Below are 23,330 nucleotides of genomic sequence, written 5' to 3'. Positions count from 1 at the left end.
TGTGGTCTGCAGCTCGGCAACTCGATGTCATGGCTGAGCGGCGTGGAACTCTTACTATGGGGGAGTTTGCAGAGCAGAGAGCCCGAGAAAGACTTCCAAAAGAATCACCCTGTTACTAAAATGATAGCCAAGCTTTTCTTGTTTAATTACTCCTGTTAATTAATGTAAGAATGTGCAACCTAGCTTTGAATTATTTTGGGGATCTATTTTGTGAATTATAATAACCCAGCACACCAGTGTGTTTTGCACACACCTAGCAGCAGCACACCAGTGTGTTTTGACCTGTGTGGTAGTGATGGGGATACTCTTATGATCAATAGGACCAACAAGTGACACTTGTGGTAATGTCGACATGTAAACATGGGGAACAGTTGGTAACTAGCGGAGATTGTGTATGGTAACTGTGTTAATTACTTTCAGACTAAGCTCATTTAAAAAATAAAAAAATAAAAAAATTAAGGAACTCATTGAGAACGCCGGAGGCACATGATTTTTGTGTTCATTGTGTCTTCTCCTCCATCACAATTCATCATGGTATTCGAACCATCATGTTTCTTTTGGTTATAATTAATATCAACTTTTGTTTTGAGATCACAAATTGAGAAACCTTTTATCATACAAGTCTCGTAATCCTAATTTAAATGCATTGGGGTCTTCAAGTGACGGAGTATTCTCCCTATCTTTTTTTTTTCCTAACTTCTTCTTGAATGGATCGAAATTTGCGGAGTAATTAGAGTCCATACCTTTAAACCAGTAACTTGGGACAGATGTGAATGATTAGTTATATCACAGTAAGGTTATTGATAACTTGTAGTGATTGATTGATATATTGTCAATCACTGTAGCTATGGACCTTGTTAATCTGTGAATTTAGGGTAGGAAAAAGTTACTGAGAATTGAATCGAGATAATATATTAAGTTGAGGTACTTAGAAAATATTGGAAGAGGGTCTCTGTTATTAAATTGATCGACAGATTGGTCAACATTACATATTAGGAATCATAAGTTACCTGCAAGGGAAAATCAAGATACGAAGGAAAGCAGCATGGTATTTACATAACCATAATGCAGAATGACTGGAAGAGTGGCTCGACCAACAGCAATTATAAAATCAATTAATGGAATGAGGAATTGTACCATGTATTGTAACTGTATTGCTCTCACTGATTAGCAGCTGGTACTGGCCTGACTGTAATTTAAGTAAAATGCCTCTACAATTTGTAGAAAGACAAACAAACTATAAACCAGAATTATGCGGAGTACAGAAGACATGACCATGTGAAATGAATGTTAAATCGGTCAGAATGTAAGAATTGTATAATTGAAAAGAGTGCGATGATGCCACAAGCCAATTTAAATATTACCTGTGTTATCTGTTTTCTGATTTATTGGACAGGTGCATGATTTTTTTTGATTAAGTGATACTTATTGTACGTTACATAAGTAAGTTGAGGTATTTCGAACACTGACTTGACCATCTTTCATCAGTACGGAAGTACTAAGTAAGCTGGAAATAAATAAATAAATAAATAAATAAATAATGGCAGTTGCTCAAGAACTGCTTGTGAATGAAACTGTGAATCGTTTAGCAGATGTGAATGTTGAAATGATTGCAAATGTTAAAATGGTAACTGTGCAAAATCGAATCGCTTTGGATTCGGTACTTACTCCAAAAATAAAAATAAAAAGGGAAACCTGGAAAAAGAAAGAAGTAGCCAACTTTCATAATTATTGTACAGATGATGGAATATTTTTCTTCACTGGAGAGGATTTTCTTTTTGAAGGATGGTGAAAAGAATTTATTGATTGCAAATTGGAACCCTGATAAAGACTGTTGCCCTTTCTACATGGAAATATCAAATGAGATTACCTAACAAATGAGATGAATATTTTTGAGTGTACATACAACTGAGATTTCTGTATATTTTAGCATGTCGTTTAGGTGCGGGAAAAAATAAGGAAAGGAAAGGGATAAAATATTGATATAACATATAATGCAAGTTAAATGCTTCTGTAAGAACATTTGTCAGCCTTGTTGAAATACATGAGCCCATGACGTTTAATCGATGCTTAACCTTGATTTTGTTTGTTTCGGAGTGTTGAGAGCAGTTGAACTATGCAGTGTACAATTTCGTCTGATGAAGCTTTGGAAGAACTTCCACCGAAAAATTGGACGATGGGAAGAACCCAGATTTGAGTGATTGGGCATTCAACACATGATCATGAAACTACCCCCTTCCTGAGGAGATAAGATGAGCAATGTGGTGGAAAAGAGAAAAAAAACCCACTGAAGAGAAGGTTGGACAAGTCAAACCACAGCCAGGCAAAGACTTAACGTCACCGTTGCGTGGTGCCTGCCTGGAGGAATGTATGCTCAACGAAGGCCCTGAAGGTCCATACGGCGATTCATCTGCAACATGTGTTCAACGGTGCGGGTGGGGCTCGTGCAGCCGTCGCGGCTGCCTCCAACGTGTACAGCTCACTTGGTGAATCAAACCTGATTGCACAAACTGCTGCAACAAAGCCCAAACTCTGCTGGGGCTGGATCTCTAGGTCACCACTAGAGTCCTTTCCATCTCCTTCAAACCAGTGTCGGGCCCAAGCTCGTACCTGCCAAGATCTACCTTCTCTGCAGCTCAAAGAATGCCTCGACTGTGTTTCCCGTTGGATGCGGCTCTATGTGCACCCTGACCTGCTTATCTTCTGGCCTCGGGTAGCATGTCTTTTGATTTGTGACACATGCTGATGACCAGGCCATGAATTAAATGGAAACACACTCACTAACCTGGCTGGGACACTATTGAAATGGTCATTATCCAGCATTCTTGTGATATGAGGACTCGCTGCCATTGTTGATTGAACTTGTGTAACGGATATCTTTTCTCCTCGAGGAACGGGGTATGGTGATCATGTGTAATATAATTATTCAAATTTTCCTGATAGGAAAAAAGGGGGGATTGTGGAAGAAAAAAAAATTATATTCATGTACTCTCAATTATAATTGTTGCTGGTGCTTTATATGCTATAGTCGAATTAGCTGTCAGTTATGTTTCCCTTTGCCCAAGAGTCTTTTGACCTAAATATTGATAAAAGGAATGTCTTACTATGAGACAGGATGGCCTGGTTGATGGCACTGCAACTTTTGCCATGATTATGTCATTCTCTTTCACCCAGTGGACACGTATTTCAGTTTGAGTTATTTTGCCTAATGCTTATCAGACCCATGTACTCACTGCCTTTTATATACACAATTCCTTATACTCATTTCTTTGTAAGACCTATAACCTATGGTCTTATCCTGTACTCCTTTTGGTTGTCTGCTTTTCAGTATTATGTCTGATTCTCACCAAGGCCAGCTGAAAGTCACCATGTTCTCTCTCCCTTTGTTCTCCCAGCCCTCGACACTCCCACGAAAGCATATAAATGTCAGAAAATGTAAACTTAGCTTAGTGCAAAACATTGTGGATGTTTACATCTCAGTGTTTTGGACTCCGTGATACCGCAAAATAAATGTTCTCTGATTAAATGTACTTTTCGTTGTGGACAGTGAATTAATTTGTTTCTTACAAATTGAGTAATAGGATTTACACCAGGTCGGTTAATAGGACAAATCAGAAAATTCCACCACAACAGGGTATTACTCGTCTCCACCATTTACAGCACAGTCAGCATTCCTGTTCCCCATGTTTTCCAGTACTGTGAGGTGTTTTGAATTATAAGCAGTACATATGCTTTTGCTTCATGCACATAACCCAGATCATTTATTTTTGTTGCAAAAACAGAGCTATCAGTTGCCTATACACTGCGCAAATGAAGGTATGCGTCAGAAAAACGTGCTACATACTTGGAACAAGATCGCTCATCGGGTGGGTACTGTACTAGTTATAGGTGGTGCGCCAGTGCAAATCCTCATGCTTCACACCTACAAAAGAAGTTGAAAAATGGCCAAAACTTCCACCAGGAATGATACAATATCAATTTTTGATAAAAAAAAAAACCAAAAAGAACGTTCTTTGACCCATGTGACCCGAAATCCAAACCCCCTGGGGCATGAACTGAGAGTCGAATCCAAATCATTACTTATTTCAGGCGTTTCCCAATGTTAATTGCATTTCGAAAGTTTCATTTCAAAAATGTTTTAAAAAAGTGCCCGTAATTACATGTTTTGGTATTTGACCTTTTGACCCCACCCCATGACCAAAAGTGATACTGCTCCCACACTTTGCCATGTGGTAACCACAACTACCAGGTTTGGTGAATTTGTGCACAACCGTTTAGGAGGGGATTGTCTGTCCATCACGCTGACAGACAGTCCGGATTGCAATATACCTCCCCTCTCCAATTTTTTTTCCAAAAGTTGTGGAGATATTAATGAACAAATGAAAGGCAACTCATTTCAGCAAGCATAACATTTATTTTTCAATTACAGGTAGTACAATAGGAAAGGTAAATGACAATGTCAAAATGCAAGGGGAAATGGTATGGGAAAGGAAGTGAGGTTCATAGACCAGAACATTAATATTCCTCTCCCTCCTCTTCTCCTTCTATGGAGTCAACTCCAACCTCTTCATAATCTTTCTCCAAGGCAGCGAGATCTTCACGAGCTTCAGAGAACTCGCCCTCCTCCATGCCCTCACCCACGTACCAGTGCACAAATGCACGCTTTGCATACATCAGATCAAACTTGTGATCAAGACGAGCCCAAGCTTCAGCAATTGCTGTGGTGTTGCTGAGCATGCAAACAGCACGTTGGACCTTGGCAAGGTCACCCCCTGGGACCACAGTAGGTGGTTGATAATTGATGCCAACTTTGAAGCCAGTGGGGCACCAATCGACAAACTGGATCGTACGCTTGGTCTTTATGGTAGCAATGGCCGCATTCACATCTTTCGGGACGACATCACCACGGTAGAGCATGCAGCATGCCATGTACTTTCCATGGCGGGGATCACACTTCACCATCTGGTTAGCTGGCTCGAAGCAAGCATTGGTAATCTCAGCGACTGACAACTGCTCATGATATGCTTTCTCTGCCGAAATGACAGGTGCGTAGGTGGCCAATGGGAAATGGATGCGTGGATAGGGCACAAGGTTGGTTTGGAACTCCGTAAGATCGACATTGAGTGCACCGTCGAAGCGGAGAGAGGCAGTAATGGAGGAAACGATCTGCCCAATGAGGCGGTTCAGGTTGGTGTACGATGGGCGTTCAATGTCTAGATTTCTGCGACAGATGTCATAGATGGCCTCGTTGTCCACCATGAAAGCACAGTCAGAGTGTTCCAGTGTCGTGTGGGTTGTCAAGATGGAGTTGTAGGGCTCCACTACTGCAGTTGACACTTGAGGTGCAGGATAGATAGAAAACTCTAGCTTAGACTTCTTGCCGTAGTCAACAGACAGGCGCTCCATAAGAAGAGATGTGAAGCCTGAACCCGTGCCTCCTCCAAATGAGTGGAAAATGAGGAAGCCCTGCAGACCTGTGCACTGATCTGCCTGTAATGACATGGAATCAGGTAGAGGGAGAAAGGAAATCAGATAGCATGGTTCATGTCAAAAATAATTTCAACAAATGGATTCGTATTCTGAGAGCAAATTACTGCTTGCTTTAAGATAAAGCATTCCGATACTTCACATTGACAGGGGCTCTTCTTAAACATCCTATAGCTTCAAATAAATAATATGCATATTATGTTCTCCAAGTTAAGGAAGAATATACAATTTGTTTTAGCAATGCATCATTACATCTCAGAAACATCAAAGCTCTTCTGAAAATGACAACTATTTCCCTAAATCCTTATCCATTCTCAATAGAATCGCTCAAACGTACCAGTTTACGAATGCGATCCAGAACAAGATCTACGATCTCCTTCCCGATGGTGTAGTGGCCACGAGCGTAGTTGTTCGCAGCATCCTCTTTGCCAGTTATCAGCTGCTCGGGGTGGAAGAGCTGCCGGTAAGTCCCAGTGCGGACCTCATCTGCAATACAAAAAGGGAGAAAATAAAATACTGAAGATGGATGAAAATTTATAAGTCAGTCAACGAAATCAAGAATCAATTTTGCTACATTTGGCCTTGAATGAGAATTTTTTTTTTTAAACAGTAAGGAGTACAAGCTTTTTTTTTAGATGTTCTCATGCCTGGTATGTACATCATGTATATAAACCTCAGCTGCAGTATTCCAACATTAAAACGTTTGTTCAAATGCCAGTTCAGTTCACCATTTAGAGCACCAACTTTTCGTCTGGGTATTCACATGAAATTTTAAGCTGCCTCGCCACAAGTTTCCATATCAACTGTTGCCATGGCAGCACTGACAATTTATTGCTCGACTCCCCAAAGAGACTACAGTTCGCCAGGCATAGATGTACTACATATAAATGACACCATTGAGGATGTAGCCACCCATGACTTTGGTTAGATAAAGGAAAAAGTATGTGGTGCACAAACTCGCCCACAACAGATGGCTCGAGATCGACGAAGACGGCTCGTGGGACATGCTTGCCGGCACCAGTTTCACTAAAGAACGTGTTGAAGGAATCGTCTCCGCCGCCGATGGTTTTGTCGCTGGGCATTTGCCCATCAGGTTGGATACCGTGCTCAAGGCAGTAGAGCTCCCAGCACGCATTGCCCATCTGCACGCCAGCTTGGCCCACATGTATGGAGATGCACTCACGCTGCACACAATGACAAAAAAAGGCAGCGGGTAGTTTCAGATATGAAGATGGAATGGCTCAAGTTAGAAAGTAAAACGAATCACCGTCACAGATAATTTAGACAATAGCATGTGCAACACATTTTTCCACCACCAAACACCTGCGCGCTACACCTACAACGAAAAATCTTAATAAGCTATTGTAGGGCAGGTCAACAATGATTGCAACAGGATGGATTATGGTGTAAGCATTCCCTTTTGAACAGACTCATGATGTTCAGAACCAGGTTCAAATCGACTACATTCAAGTACTGTAGAGATGTTTTGTCTTTTGTCTTCTGTCCATACAAATTGCAAAGGAAGTATGCTGATGTCTCCAAAATGTCTTTCCTGCTTCTACATGTCAAACGTTGAAGCTCCTCCTCAATAAACGTCGAGAAAAATAAGAGTAATAATAATGATGATTAACCGATCATGATCTTTAATCAACACCGATAACAATATTTCTCAAATTTTTTTTTTTGCTCCAAACCCATTGTGAAAATGTTCCCCCAAATTTGAAGCCCAACTTCAAACACGACACAGAATATCAATTTGAAATCATTAGGATATAATTTAGGCTCAATAGGGCGAAGCAGTGGCATAATGCGGAGGTCGACGGGACAAACAGACGGAACAAAACAAAATCCTTGCCCGATCGGGATATTCAATCCTGCGCAAGAATTCGGAATAATATTAACGACAAAATGGCTGACCGAAATGGTCCTGAAACCAAAATTCATTTTCCAAGACAAGCCGATTCGAGCACAAACACGATTACAAAGGAGCTCAGTGACGAAACAAACGGCCAGCCATACCATGCTTGCTCCTTTGGAGGGAAAACTGCAGAGAAAAAACAAAAAAATAGGAATAAATATTACTGAACAAGGGCTTTCTTATCCTTCCGCTCACACGAGGACACAAAACGCCTGCGCAAGAAGCAGAGTTGATCCGCAACGCCCCTGAGCGATTTATATAGGAGATGTGGTGCGGGCAAGGCTCGTGATGTGATTGGGCAACTTGGACAAAGCGTGCTACGTCATTTGACTGCGGACGTTGTTTCCCCTCATGCTGCTTTGAAGGTCCACCGTTGATTAGCTATTGAATATAAGAAGAAATTAAATTAAATAAACTTGAACGATATTTGATTTTAATACATCACAGAGGCTGCAAATAAAAAATAAAAAATCTATCGAATTGAGAGATTACGAGACATTCAAACCTCTGATTCCTCCAATATTTAGATATATGTGACAATAAGATAATAATAGTCATAATTTTTTTTTTTTAATGAAAGGTTATCAACTGATCGTATATTTCAGTTTTTGATTCAGGTTTAATTTCGACGAAGATTTGGGATCGACTGGAGGACATCCTCCAGGGTGTTTAGAGATTGCAGTGGAGGACCTGTGTCCCCAAAAATTCCTTTTGTCCACAGAAAATGGGAAATTGCAATGTCAAACAAAGCTCACAATTTTTCATCTAAAATATTGTACATTTAATTGCGAAATGCAATTAAAACTACAAACAGCAATTAGAGATTGATGACGCTCGCCAGGACTTGTTTTGTGTGGCAAATAAATGGAACGATGTACGAAACAAAAGGTCGTTGATTGCAAATGAAAGGTCTAAATGGTCTAGTTGTAAAGGTGTAAAGGTCAAACGTCTGAAGGTCGAAAAGGTAGAAATGTCTGAAAATAACGAAATGGGTCTAAAGGGTCGAAATGGTCTCAAGTGTCTCTCAGGGGTCTTAAAAGGTCGAAGGGTGTAATTTAATGTCTAAAGGGTCGGAATTGTCTAAAGGGGTCTAAAAGGTCCTGAAAGGTCTGAAAATAACGAAATGGGTCTGAAGGGTCGAAATGGTCTCGTGTCTCTAAGGGGTCTTAAAAGGTCGAAGGGTGTAATTTAATGTCTAAACGGTCGGAATTGTATAAAGGGTCCTAAACCGTCTAAAAAGGGTCTGAAGGGGATTAAAAGGTCTGGAAGGTGTGAAGGTCTAAAAGGCCAAAAGGTCTTACAGAGGTAGAAAGGAGTCTTAGGGGTTCTAAAGGGTCTCAAATGTTTTTAGGGGTCTTAAGGGGCTAAAGGATCTTAGGCATCTTTAAGGGTCTTAGGGGTTAAGAAGGGTCTTAGGGTTATGAAGGGTCTTAGGGTTATGGGTCTTAGGGGTCTTAAGGGTCTAAATAGTACTGTGGGTCTTCAAGGGTCTTCAAGAGTCATAGGGTGAAAGAGGGTCTTGGGGATTTTAAGGGTCTTCAGGTTCTAAAGGGTCTTAGGGATATTAAAGGGGCTTAGGGTTGTAAAACGTCTTTGGCATCTTTGGGGTCTTAAGTTTATAAAAAGGTCTCCGGGGTCTTGAAGGGTCTTAGGGTTCTAAAGGGTCTGCAGGGCCTAAAGGGTCTTAGAGGTCTTTGGGTTATAAGTGGTCTTTGGGATCTTAAGGGTCTCAAGGGGACGAATATACGAGGGGCACTCATTAAGTAACCTTGAAATGGCGATGTATGTACTTGTAGATGACATATGTTATATCCATGGATAAGAGTCATGTTTTTCCTGTTTTAGATCTGGCAACATTGAGCGTATGACGTCAGTGAAGCAGTTCCAAGATGGCGGCTCTCTGAGAAGCATGCACCAGGGAGGAGCAACGTTCTGTCATCCGTGTCTTGGGAAGTGAGGGTGTGAACTGCAGTGAAATCCATCGCAGAATGAAAATATAATATGGTGACGCATGTTTATCGCTGCAGCAGGTGTACGACTGGGACAGTGGGCAATTGTGTTGTTTGTTTGTTTTTGTATTCCAAGTCGAGGTTGGTGAAAGAGCTGATACACAGAAACATCTAACAAGGCAGGGCGCAAGAGGGGTGGGAGAGGGAAGCACAAAATAGTGGGGAAAAGAGACGATGGGATATCTGTGGAAGGGAGAGGGATGGGGTGGGGTACACGGGGTAAACAAGATGGTACCACAGGGACTTTCAGGAAGGAAAACAGGGAATTTGAAGGAGGTGTGTTTGGGGTGGATTAATGGGGGTAGAAAAGATCAAGGTTTTGAATGGGGGAAGACATAATAGAGTGGTGAACAGCTGTTTTGAAGACGTGGAGGGAGGAGTGGGATTGAAGAGAGTGTGGAAGTTTGTTCCAGAGACGGGAAAAAAATAGGAATGAAAGAGTGAAGGTGAGCAGTGATTCCATCAAGGGTTTGGAAGCCAACTGAGAAATGTGGTTTGCCCAAGAAAGATCATGATTGGTAGTGAGTCCCAGGAGTTTGAGCAACTGAACTTGTTCCAGAGGATTGCTAATAAAGTAAATGGGAAGGTTTCCCAGATGGTCATTTCGCAAAGTATATATATATATATATATATATATATATATATATATATATATATATATATATATATATATATATATATATATATATATACATACATATACATACATATACATACATATACATACATATACATACATATACATACATATACATATAGATATAGATTCTATCAAAGTCTGCAGAGAGCAAAGAGGCTGTTACATGCCCATATGAAGGATGAGGGATGTCACAGGAGAGGGTGGAGGCATCAGCAAATATATTAGGAGGATTTTCTACAGTCAGTGAGATCTTTGATGAAGATTAGGAATAGGATGGGGGACCAAAACACTGCCTTGGAGCACTCCTTGGCAGGGAGAGGAGATGAAAGGATTTTGTTCAAAGCCATATGTTGGCCACGAGAGTAGAGGGAGTCATTACCCCAAGAGCAGAGTTGGCCTTGGATGTCACAAACAGAGTTTGGAAAGGAAGGCAGGATGCCAGACTGTATCGAAAGCTTGAGTTGTGTCTGGAGAGATGACCCTGATCTCATGTCTGACATTGTGAGCGTCCATTCATTGTTGGGAGAGTAGAAGCAGCCTGTCCAAGGTGGAGTCAGGTCATGTCAGGTATGGGAGTACGCATCGGAGCCACACCTCCTCAAGTGCTGTTTTTTTCTGGTACTCTGAGGCCTCCTTTTGGCCAACCCCCAGGCATATAATAGAGCAGGAGCCAAGTGAGATTTAATAGTTGTGAGTGTTCCAAAAGGTTTGAGATGATTGAGGTTTAAAGTGACCCTAACCAACCACAAAAACCACATTCTAAAGTAAATCTAATGCGGAATGAGATAGGGGGCGCCACTCGAATTACCCCCAAAATGCCATTTAATTGTTGTGAAAGTTACAAGCATAATTCCTTTGCTATTTGGTAGAGGACATCTCACTGATCCCAAATCCATTACTAAAGAAAAAATAATTTTGTGGGAAAGCTCATTTAAGATGCATGCTAATTAGCCATTTAATTGCTCTTAAAGATCCATCATTGGAACCAAATGCAAAATGTAGAGTAAAGTCCCCTGATTTAGAATCACCGACTTAAGAAGAAAAAAAATGTGGGAAAGTCCACTTAAGATGAGGTCAAACGCTAATTAGGGCTTAATCAGCCATTTTATTATCCTGAAAGATCCAAGCATAATTCCTTTACTATTTGGTAGAGGACATCTCACTGAGCCTAAATCCATTACTTAAGAAAAAATATTTTGTGGGAAAGGCCATTTAAGATGCATGCTAATTAGGGCTAATTAGCCATTTAATTGCTCTTAAAGATCCATCATTGGAACCAAATGCAAAATGTAGAGTAAAGTCCCCTGATTTAGAATCACCAACTTAAGAAGAAAAAATGTGGGGAAAGTCCACTTAAGATGAGGTCGAATGTAATCAGTCATAGGGTTATATTGTAATATCTGTATACCATTTCAATGAAGCCTTCACGATTGCATTCTTGCATACCTGTTATAGTATAGATCACATTCTTAGTGCGCTGGATGTAGACAGGTCACAAAAATGTCGGTAGATTTTTACCATACCTTCCGGTATTAACACTGACTGATGAGCTTGTTGTTAGGCAAGTCAATATTTGCCCTATTTGGCTCCACATACTGAGATCATATCAGTGCTGCCATCTATTAACAATCTTAATCCAACATTAAAACAAAGGAACCAGTTCCTTCATCAATAATTGACAATGTATTGCTTACTATCCAACATAAATGAGGGCTGCTGTATCTTAAGGTAAAAAGGACACTGCAGAGCCCCTTGGCGAGGTAAGTTCAAAACAAGTAAAGTCCCGGTAATTAGAAAAAGGCCTTCAATGACATGCCAATTTCAGTTTTCTCAACATGCATGCATATGGTATGCCAATGCTGAAATAATCTCATTAGTTCAATTGTAACCTGGTATCAATCTGTTTTTGCTATAAATTCAGAATAAGTTGCATTTGGCCTTATTGGTTTACTTTGCAGACTAGATAATAGTCGAGTTGGACCAGCATTTGATACAGTGAGTGTGGTCACAGACAGTGTTAAGATCACACTAACACCTGATCCTGACACCAAGCACTCAAGATCACACCAGTTGTGATCACACCACTAGATCCAGGTGTGATCACAGGTCAGAGCCAGTGTTGGGTGCTAGGATCACACCAGGTGTCACACCGTAAACCCAGCTCAGTGTTAGCGATCAGAATTTCTGTATTCATTTCCATTTGCCTTAACACTTGATCACTAGGGATCAAGGGGTGTTGGAGGTCACAACCTTCCAGATCAGCCGTCTTTGTTTTCTGTATCTTGTATGCCTGTTATGCGGATTCGTGTTTGGCAAATAAAATATATACAAGTTTTTAAAATTTCATTTAATTTTAGGCTATTCCATTTCACCGTTGGACCATCACAGCCTGCACAAAACTAGGCCCAGGACACAGATTTGGGGAAAGCCAGTTCACTTCAAAAGAGCAGAAGATGAACAATAATGAAACCCAGCAAAGACCTTTTTCAGGCTGCATGTATCTGTCAGCTGCAGATCACAAACCTAACCAGCAGAAAGGCCTCAAACCAACCAATTTGAACCATGGGTTCACCTCAATTACTCGTCAGGATCCAGAGAAAGCCCCATGGAAGTGATGGAAAATTACGTTTTTGGCCGAGGCAAAATCCCTGACTAATTTGAGCCATGGGTTCACAAATGCATGTAGCTGGGCATGCCAAAACTGGGGATTTCCCGGTTTCTGAAACCCAAGTTTTGGGCCTAATTTCAGTACATTTTCAGACTTATCCAGCATATCTGCAAGTTCTTTACAACCTTGGAGTGTTAGCCAAACAAAAGAACATTTCCAATAAAACCATGTGATTTTGCTGTCAAAACTTACATTTTTCTGCAGTAAACAAACTGAATGGTTCACATGTCGGCCTCGAGCTGATCTGCCGGATTCTGTGAATCTCTTCCCTCTACTGTGATGTGTGGTGCTACCACCTATTTCCTTCAAATGGAGATAATCCAAATACAATCCTCTTTTGGTAAACCTAGCTCATGAACCTAGCTAGGCCCCATAAATTGGGGTTATACGTCCATCAAAAGGTTGTTGAAAAAGTAATGGCTGCCATTTTGATTTTGACTGATGATCTGGTGTAACACCGGGTGTAACACCTAACACAGAACACCTGACACCGAGTGTGACACAATCCTTGGTGTCAAGGGGTACAGATTAGGTGTAAACTATGTGCAATTATGGTGGATGTCATTCATGATGTAGACCTGCATTTTCTCTTTATTTTCTGGAGTATATACCGTACCAAATAAATGGTATATAATTTTTTTTATCTTGTCCTTGCCTATGTTTCGATATTACTTGCAGTTTCATAACACTGGTCAACAACAAATTTGTTGTCTGCATTTTTTAAGCTGATTTAGGATGAATCTGATGCGCTGAATCCAAAACTCACATTAGTTTTGTTCAATCAGGTCAAGTTTTTGAGATATGGCCACATGTCGTTTTTTACATTTTTGTTCACATGTACGCATGTGTGGAGCATTTTAGAAGAAGTTGGTGGGGGTAAAATGTCATGTCAAATAATTGTTTTGATTGGAAATAATTATTTTAATGACAAGAAGTATTCAGGTACGATAGTTCTGGGTGATTATGTCGAAAAGGGATCAGTTTGAAGTCATAAAACCTCAAAATCTTCCAAAAATTGGTGAGGCAAAGCATAAAGTTCGTGGATCAAAACTAAAGTTAATGGGGCAGATTTTGTAATAATGTGATACAAAAAAGTTGTATTTCTTGAAATAATGAACTCTGAAGAATGTACAATACCTACATGCGCCAATTTATGACATGCGCTTCTGCTCAAGCTTGGAGTGCCACAGTACAAACCCAAAGATTGGAGACTGTTCATTGACAGCAGCAAGCGATCACTGAAATGTGTTCTGCTACACAACGGCAACCAGTTTGCCTCTGTACCCATCGCTCACTCGACTACACTGAAGGAGAAGTATGCAGCGGTGAAGTACGTGCTGGAGAAAATTGGTTATGATCAGCATAAGTGGTTTATTTGTGTTGACCTGAAGATGGTGAACTTTTTGTTGGGACAACAGTCTGGCTTCACCAAGTACCCATGTTTTCTGTGCATGTGGGATAGTAGGGACCGTGCTCAGCATTACACGAAGAAGGACTGGCCTGTGCGGGAGGAATTGGTGCCATGCAAAGAAAGGAACGTCATCAACGACCCTCTGGTGGACAGAGACAGAATACTCTTCCCACCGCTGCACATCAAGCTCGGCTTAATCAAGCAGTTCACCAAGGCTCTGGACAAAGATGGTGACTGCTTCACTTACTTGTGCCAGGCTTTTCCAGGATTGACCATGGAGAAGTTGAAAGCTGGCATCTTTGATGGTTCTCAGATCCGTCAGCTCATCAGAGATCCAGAGTTCAAAAACTCAATGAACGAAGTGGAACTGGAAGCGTGGAAGACATTTGTTTTGGTAGTGAAGAACTTTCTTGGCAACAATAAGGCCAGAAACTACGCAGAACTTGTCAACAACATGCTGACTGCTTTCAGAAACCTGGGCTGCAACATGAGCATCAAGATGCACTACCTATTTTCACATATGAACCGGTTTCCTGAGAACCTGGGTTCAATGAGTGACGAGCAGGGGGAGATATTCCATCAGGACATGAAGGAGATGGAGACCAGGTATCAGAGTCGCTGGGACGCAGTCATGATGGCTGACTACTGTTGGAATCTGAAGAGAGACCTCCCTGCCGCTGAACATTCCAGGAGTTCGAAGAAACGGAAGTTCAAGCCCTGAAGTTTGAACAGTGGTGACGCAACATGCAATTTACTTGTACTTACCTTTATCAATGTCCACCATTCAGATGACAGTAATCGATGTTTCTATCATGTAATCAATAAATGTTGTTGGCAAAACGTTTTTTTTTCTTAAAAACATGTTTATGATGATATGTGTTGACAAAAATCAGCTGATAATGCCACAAAAATGTAATTGATTTTGTCAGAAGATCTGATTTTTTCAAATCAACTTAGCACAAAAACCTGATCTGATGGAGAGAAACGGATGCCATTTCGTGATTCAGCAGTGCCAGAATACCCTAATTCACTTGTAGAAATCTAGACAACATTCAGAAAGTAAAAAATTGTTGACCAGTGTAATCAGTGCCCTTGCTCAGCAACCATGATAATTACATCTGACCTCATCTGAAGTGGACTTTCCCACATTTTCGTTCTTCTTAAGTTTGTGATTCTAAATCAGTGGAATTTACTCTACATTTTGCATTTGGTTCCAAGGATGGATCATTCAGAGTAATTAAATGGCTAATTAGCCCTAATTAGCATGGGTCTTAAATGACCTTTCCCACAAAATATTCTTTCTTAAGTAATGGATTTCGGCTCAGTGAGATGTCCTCCACCAAATAGCAAAGGAATTATGCTTGGATCTTTCAGAATAATTAAATGGCATTTTGGGGGTAATTCGAGTGGTGCCCCCCCCCCCCATCTCATCCCGCAGTATATTTACTTAAGAATGTGGTTTTTGCTGTTAGTTAAGGTCCCTTTACACCTAAATCACATCGAACCTTTTGGAACTCTCGGAACAAGTAAATCTCACTTGGCTCTCAGACTATAACCAGCTCATCCCAATCTCCTTGAGATACTGATCAACCTACTGCAACCACGAGGCATGTGGTCATCGCCGTTACCCTCCTCCATTCATGAGGCTCCCTCGCTAAGAGAATACTGTGAGCAGGATCAGCATCAGGAAAATGAGTGACATGTCATAAAGCCACATCTGACACACACGGACTATCGGGGTAACAAATTTCATCTGACTCTCTCTCAGCAAACACTGAGGAGACACAAAGTGCAGTGATGACCAAGGATTCTCCAGATATATAATTCAGATATATGCTCCAACTTCTGCAGCAGATGAAGAAAATGTGGAGGAGTTTTATGGAACAATGCAGAATCTGGGAGAACATGGGCCTTCAGGATATGTTTTAATTAATATGGGAGACTGGAATGCAAATATAGGAGAAGCAGGAGCACCAGAGATTGCAGATACCTTTCTCGCAGGTACTTTTCCAAACCTTTTTGGCTTTATTTAGAAGCATTGTGAGCTATTCCATGGAAGAACCCTTGTCTCATACACACAATTCACCTTAAAATGGCCAAATAAACATTGTTTCTAATGGGTTCTGCATATGCAAGCCGACCATTCTGAGGCAGATTACGTCATTTTGAAAGTTCTGTTTTGTTCAATGAATCAAGAGAGAGAGTGAGAGAGAGAGAGAGAGAGAGAGAGAGAGAGAGAGAGAGAGAGAGAGAGAGAGAGAGAGAGAGAGAATGGAGAGCAAAAAGAGAGAGAGAGAGAGAGAGAGAGAGAGAGAGAGAGAGAGAGAGAGAGAGAGAGAGAGAGAGAGAGAGAGAGAGAGAGAGAGAGAGAGAGAGAGAGAGAGAGAGAGAGAGAGAGAGAGAGAGAGAGAGAGAGAGAGAGAGAGAGAGAGAGAGAGAGAGAGAGAGAGAGATAGACGACTGACTTTTGTCTAACTTTAAATAAACAACGTTAGAAAGACAGTTGAATTTGGAATTTAAAACAACAAATCATAAAAAGGAAGGTTAAATATTTTTTTAAAAAGTATGTACACAGTTAAAATAATATTTTTAGATCATTACGGTTTATTTTACACAATGTATTGCCGATAACAGCATTCCTGTTTAAACATTTCTAAATTATAGAAGTTTTGTTAAATGTAAAACTCTACATGTATTCTGGGCATAACAAGGGCCTAAAAACCTGTTAAAATATTATAATTACAAATGAACAGACAAACAAACATAACATGTATTTGTGGGAAAAATTACACACCCAGACTGAGAATTAAATCCAGATCAGCTGGTGAACTATACCAGTGCTCTGCCATCTGAGCTATCTGCGTAACCCATTGGCTGTGCACGCAATTCTCCCACATATAGAAATGGCACTCTTTCCGCCACTGCTTCTGGGACACTCACTGCCAACCATAGGAGCAGCGACAGCCTGTCCATGAGAGCGCCTTCCCCCAATGGAGAGACAATTCCATGACTGCAATTATTCACCACAGGGGGCGTGGCCTTACAATTATTATACCCTCTCGTGGACAGGCCGTCGCTGCTCCTATGGTTGGCAGTGAGTGTCCTGGAAGCAGCGGCGGAAAGAGAGTGGCATTTTTATATGTGGGAGAATTGTGTGCTCAGCCAGTGGGTCACACAGATGGCAGAGCACTGGTACATTTCACCAGATGACGTTGGTTTGATTCCTCGTTTGGGCATGTAATTTTTCCCACATATACATATTGTAAAACATTATAGTCAGAATAAGAGTTTGCAAGAAGTTTAGCTTTCCTTGCTTTATAAAATGCGAACTTCCACTTGGTTAGTAAAACATTTGTAAGAGCAGATTCTACTGTATTTTTTTTTATAGAATTTAATAGTAAACTGAAAATAAAAGTGCATGAAGAAAAATAAATATTCATGACAACACAATTCTGATAATAAAGCAAAGAGTAGGGTCAGTCTTGTACAATAAACATGGGTGTGGTATAAATCTTCAGAAGCCATATAAAAAGGACATTATGTGGAATTTAAAACACTAAAATGGTGCAATAAAACATTTGAGGTAAAATCATAAATACAATTCTCCAAGCGATATCACCATTCCGTTTTACAATCGGCGAGACATACATGGCGAGCCAATGTGGGTGTGAGGGAGACCCCAGAGATAGCAATGAGACCGCCGAGTGAGAGACCCCGGTGAGAAGGAGATCCCGGAGATATCCTTTCCATCGGGATTCAAACCTATCTTTGTGCACGTAATGATGTCGAATAGTGCCACAAAGGCGATACAGGCACTTTTTAGCAATACTAAGAAGTAGAGAGGAAGACAAGACCACTGTTAAAGCAGCTAGCTGATGTAATATGTAACTGAGGAAGAAAGAGAACATGTCAGTGCTGTTGGTATCAAAATGAAGTCCTAGACTTCTGAAGGTATGAAAAATTCCTGGAAAAGCTGTGAGACTGTTCATCCACGTCGCAAAGGATTAGAAGGATGAGAAAGGGAAAGAAGAGAAGAAAGAAGAGGAGACGTAGAGGGAGTCACATTAACATTGTTACATAACATTTTAGAGGTGCCAGGCGACTCAAAGGAGGAACTCGCCAGAAAAGGGAAGCACATGGGACCTGCATACGACCACCTGTGCAAAGAAAGAGGGACCGGTCGGTGAAACTGCAAAAACTTCCTTCGTTAACAGTTTGATTCGGAATATCTTTAGGGCATGATTTTTTTTTACTTGGCGGAAATCACCATAACCATAACATACAAGGGTTTCTGTAGTGGCATATCGCATCTAGGTATGCCCCTCTATTTTGAAGGTAATCACTGCATGAAACATTATAACACCCAAAGGCAATATCATATCTCTACTAGTAAATGTCAATGTGCGTCAGTCAGTCCGTCCGTCCGTCTCATCCATTACTGTAAAACTAGAAAACCTAGCAGCCCCAAACTTTGTACGCACACTAAGTAAACTCCATGGAAGTGTAAGAGTGAAAAGTGGATGTTTGGATTAATTAAAAACCCCTTTTGAAGATAATTAACAGCCTTATTTAATTATATCGTTTATCAGGCGCATCCTCGGTGTGCTCTCTCCCACCACACTCCCTCTCTCTCGCCCAACGCTCTCCCCCCTCTCTCTCCCAAAATCCTCTCCCTCACCTCCCCTCTCTCCCTCACCTCCCCTTTCCCCCTCATCTCCACCACTCCCCCTCTGTTAAGGGGACTGTTCAGGACTGACGGTTGAGCTTTAAATTTTAACAGCTTCCTCAGAATATAGCATGTATTAATCAGATTTGGAGTGAGCCAACCAGAGGGATGCAAAGGTCACTGCATGTGCGAGCATGTATGCATGTAGGCAGGCCTTTGCCAGGAAGATTGCGTGGGTTTTAAATGCTCCCGCCAGATTTAATTATGGAACTCGGCAGTTGAAAAGAAAAATCCTCTGTTTTGGCACATTTTATCACCAGTCCTTTCCCTTCCCACGACACCACATTCCCTTCTCCACACACTGCATTCCTTTCTCCTCACACCGCATTCCCTTCTCCACACACTGCATTCCCTTCCTCTCGCACCACATTCCCTTCCCCTGATGCTCCATTCCCTTCCCCTTACACCACATTCCCTTCCCCTTACACCACATTCCCTTCCCCTGATGCTCCATTCCCTTCCCCTTACACCGCATTCCCTTCCCCTCGCACCACATTCCCTTCCCCTCGCACCACATTCCCTTCCCCTCGCACCACATTCCCTTCCCCTCGCACCACATTCCCTTCCCCTCACACCACATTTCCTTCCCCTCGCACGACATTCCCTTCCCTCATACCGCATTCTCTTCCCCTCACACCGCATTCCCTTCCCCTAAAGCCTAAACTATCGACAATAAATGTAAATAAATAAATAAATAAATAAATAAATAAACAAACACCATAAACTCGTTATAAATAAATAAACTATCGACAATAAATGTAAATAAATAAATAAATAAACTATCGACAATAAATGTAAATAAATAAATAAAAACACGATAAACTCGTTATAAACAAATAAACTATCGACAATAAATGTAAATAAATAAATAAATAAATAAGCTCTATAAATTAGTCATAAATAAACTATCGACATAAAACCTAAATAAACGAATAAATAAACACGATAAACTTGTTATAAATAAATAAACTATCGACAATACCATATACAAATAAATAAACACTGTAAACTAGTTATAAATAAATAAACTATCTATATATTAATACTGAAGGACCAATTTTGTGCTCCTCCTCGCGGTCGCGTTAATTAAATTTTTAGGCGGGGGTAAGCAAATTGAAGGTGGGGGGAATGGGGCAGGAGCGGGGGATGAGTAGGCGGAGGCAAGCACGCCTTGTCCAGTCCATGTCCCTCGAGTGTGGGTGAGCTGGTGAGGGTGGTTGAATGAGCGGAATCCGTCTGTGACGGGGTTTCGGCGAGTTGACAAGTAACGTATTGTTGTGGTTGAGGAAATTTGCAAACCACCATTCAGGTCCCGTAGGTGAGATATCTCTGTAAGTACATGTGTAGTTAGCCCCAAACCCGTTGTTTAGAAGGAATAAATGTGATTCATTCGGGCTGCGACCCTTAAAGATAGCCGTTTTTCTGTTCTATCTTTATTTTGAACCAACCACGTCTCAACCGCCATCACACAACAACCACCAACCGCAACGCCGCTTCACAACAACAACAACACCAACAGCCACGACCTGTACCTTCACAGCACCATCCCGCAAACCTCGCATCACCGCCATTCCAAGCGTCACCGTGGCCAGGGACCGCCACTTTAGACCCTCCACCACCTTCGCCTCTCCTTCTGCGGCCATTCCCGCACCACTTGTGGGCGCCGAGCGTCGGGCTGTCCTGGCCTCGTACAGGGCGCGCGCTGAGCCGCAGGTACAAAGAGCGGCCTTTCCGAGGGGAAGTCGGATCAGGAATGATACACACCCACTTCCGATCCATCCAATCATTAAGCGCGGGGCGATTTGGCCCCGCCTCCAGGCGCGTCGGAGTAGAATCGATATATGCAAATTCGAGGATCAGGGGAGGTTCACGCCCACTTTTCCTCTGTCCAATGGGCGAGCGTGGCTCCGCCCCCGAGCTCATCCTAATCCGGAAATTTGCATATGGGTTCTCCTGCCGTACTATAAAGCGCCGAGCGCGGGGCGAATTCAGTCAGTTTTGGGTCGGAAGCAGTTGGAGGCAGTCGGAGTTTTGGGCTCGGGCGAGTTGGAGAGGTGTGGCGGCGGCAGAGTGTGGCAGCAGCAGTCAAGACGGGTCTGGAAGAGAGTCAGTCTGTCGGGGTTCGGAGCTTGTCGGGGAGCTGCAGAGAGGGGAAGCCGGGAGCACGGTCAAGGTCGCAGTGGAGTCGCTCGTCGTGGGACCCAAGCAAGCCAGCTATCCTCTTTCCCCAGAGCATCAACAATTCCCCCCTTTTTCCCCCCCGCGCTGAGATAGTGCGGAAAGGGGGCCCCGTTCCCACCCCATTCCAAGCAGTGTCAACGAAACCCGTGGAGGAGCGTGGAGTCGGGGCACCGCCACGACATTTGCGGCTCATCACAAGACGGGTAGGCTCCGCCCGGTCTCGCGCCCACAGACCACGTCTGCCCCCTTGTCGTTGAGGGTGGCCCTTTTCTTTTGAGTATATGTGTTGTCGGCGCAGTCTGTAAAGTAAAACTGTGTAAGTGTTGCCGTGTGCTCGCGTAGTTGGTAGTATCTCTGCATTGTTGTGTTTCTTTTGCAATTGCTTTTGGTGCATAATTGTTGTAATTGTATATGTGCTATCCGTGTGCGGCGGAATAAATGTGCCTCATGTTGAACTGTTTTTCCCGTTTCGCTTCGTCTTTTCTTTAATTGAATCTCCATCTTACGTCACGTAAAGGGTTGGTAGTGGGCTAAATATGCCCGATAATTAATTGGAACCGTCGAGGTTGACGATAACACCGCTCGGTTATCCCGATAGTACGGAACGGGTCGCTTAAAGTGGCCCGTGTCCGAAGTCGACCTGCGGCGAGGTGCAATCGCCCGGTCTACCCTCCGTGTGGGTACTTAGGTAGGTCGAATTTGGCGAACAACCCTATCTCACGCAGGAGGCCGATTGGCACGATCGTGGTGAGGCCGGAAGGCCCACCCGTGAGTAGTTCCCGGCGTTAGTCCGTTAGGGTCACGACGGAATTGTCCATCTGGTGGGCGACGTGCCGCGATTCGAGTTACGTGGCCGCTCGCACGCCGGAGGGCGCGAATTCGCAACAGTATATAAAACTAAACAAATAAATAAATATACACTATCGAGAGGGCCACTGAGAGGACCTTCCGAACACAATGGAAATATATAAATATATATATATATCTCTATCTCTCTCTCTCTCTCTCTCTCTCTCTCTCTCTCTCTCTCTCTCTCTCTCTCTCTCTCTCTCTCTCTCTCTCTCTCTCTCTCTCTCTCTCTCTCTCTCTCTCTATATATATATATATATATATATATATATATATATATATTTATATATATATATATATATATATATATATATATATATATATATATATATATATATATATATATGAAAAGGAGAAGGAGGGGGAGAACAAAGTAAACCAGGCTGAACAGTTTACATTTTGTATCGCAATGATAGGCCAGATCTGCATCTGAACCTTAACCAAAATCGAATCGGCTTGATCTTGTTACCCACTCAACTCATCCACCAAGTTTTGTCATAACCCATCCATACCTTCTTGATATATCATGATATATATATATATCGTTTTTGGCTCAATCTTTCAACAGTAAAGAATCAGTTAAAAAATTATCGTATCCGGATCCGGATCTTCATCAAAATCTAATCAAGTTGTCCTTACCAGGCACCCAACCTGTCCACCAAATTTCGTCCGAATCCATCCATAACTTCTTCAGATGTCCTGCACACAGACAGACAAACAGGGATGAAAAAAATAACCTCCATCCACCTTTAGTGGCAGAGGTAATCAGACGGAATTTAAACCTTCATATACATTAGAAACTGATGCTAAAACACAAACCGTCATACTTTGGACACATCATGCGTGCAGAAAACGAAAATCTGGAGGAGTCAACTCTGCTGGGTATTCATGGTTGAGGGAAGAAGAGGAAGAGGCAGACCTTATGTGCTGGATGAATGGGGTAAAGGCTGCAACCAAGCTGTCTCTGCCCGAGCATCTGGAAGCAATGCAGGATCGGGATGTTTGGAGAAATCTGATCATGAATGTCACCAGAAGTCGGATACAACCTGACGGAGCGAGATAACTATCCTGTTAAAATCATTCAAGTACTTCAAAGTCAGCGCACAAGTATTTATCGCAAAATCCCAAATTAAAATAATCACCGATATGAGCCAACCAATGACCCTGCACATATAACACTGGAGACCCTCTACTTATGACCTCAATGGAGACCTTCTACTTATGACCTTAATGGAGACCCTCCACTTATGACCTTGATGGAGACCCTCCACTTATGACCTTGATGGAGACCCTCCACTTATGACCTTGATGGAGACCCTCAACTTATGACCTTGATGGAGACCCTCAACTTATGACCTTGATGGAGACCCTCCACTTATGACCTTGATGGAGACCCTCTACTTATGACCTTGATGGAGACCCTCTACTTATGACCTCAATG

At 42.0% G+C, this 23,330-nt stretch overlaps 1 protein-coding gene across 2 annotated transcripts; it reads right to left on the bottom strand.

The window, feature by feature from the left end:
- Window positions 1-4,394: 4,394 nt before the first annotated feature.
- Window positions 4,395-22,547, bottom strand: LOC147030947 (tubulin alpha-1A chain). Of its 2 annotated transcripts, none has more exons than XM_085875539.1 (4): window positions 22,529-22,547; window positions 6,449-6,671; window positions 5,825-5,973; window positions 4,395-5,490 (listed from the first exon to the last, which is right to left on the bottom strand). In XM_085875539.1, the coding sequence occupies exons 2-4, from the start codon at window positions 6,627-6,629 to the stop codon at window positions 4,516-4,518; spliced, it is 1,305 nt and encodes a 434-aa protein (XP_085731665.1). In that variant the 5' UTR covers window positions 6,630-6,671; window positions 22,529-22,547; the 3' UTR covers window positions 4,395-4,515. The 2 variants fall into 2 exon arrangements, with proteins under 2 accessions (XP_085731665.1, XP_085731664.1); XM_085875538.1 differs by lacking the exon at window positions 22,529-22,547 and adding an exon at window positions 7,507-7,690.
- Between the last annotated feature and the right edge of the window lie 783 nt (window positions 22,548-23,330).

Source organism: Eptatretus burgeri, chromosome 3 (assembly GCF_056783735.1).
Source record: "Eptatretus burgeri isolate ZD-2024b chromosome 3, Ebu_testis_v1, whole genome shotgun sequence".
NCBI lineage: Eukaryota > Metazoa > Chordata > Myxini > Myxiniformes > Myxinidae > Eptatretus > Eptatretus burgeri.
The sequence above is the reverse complement of the archived record's forward strand: the minus strand, read 5'-3'. Positions and strand labels throughout refer to the sequence as shown.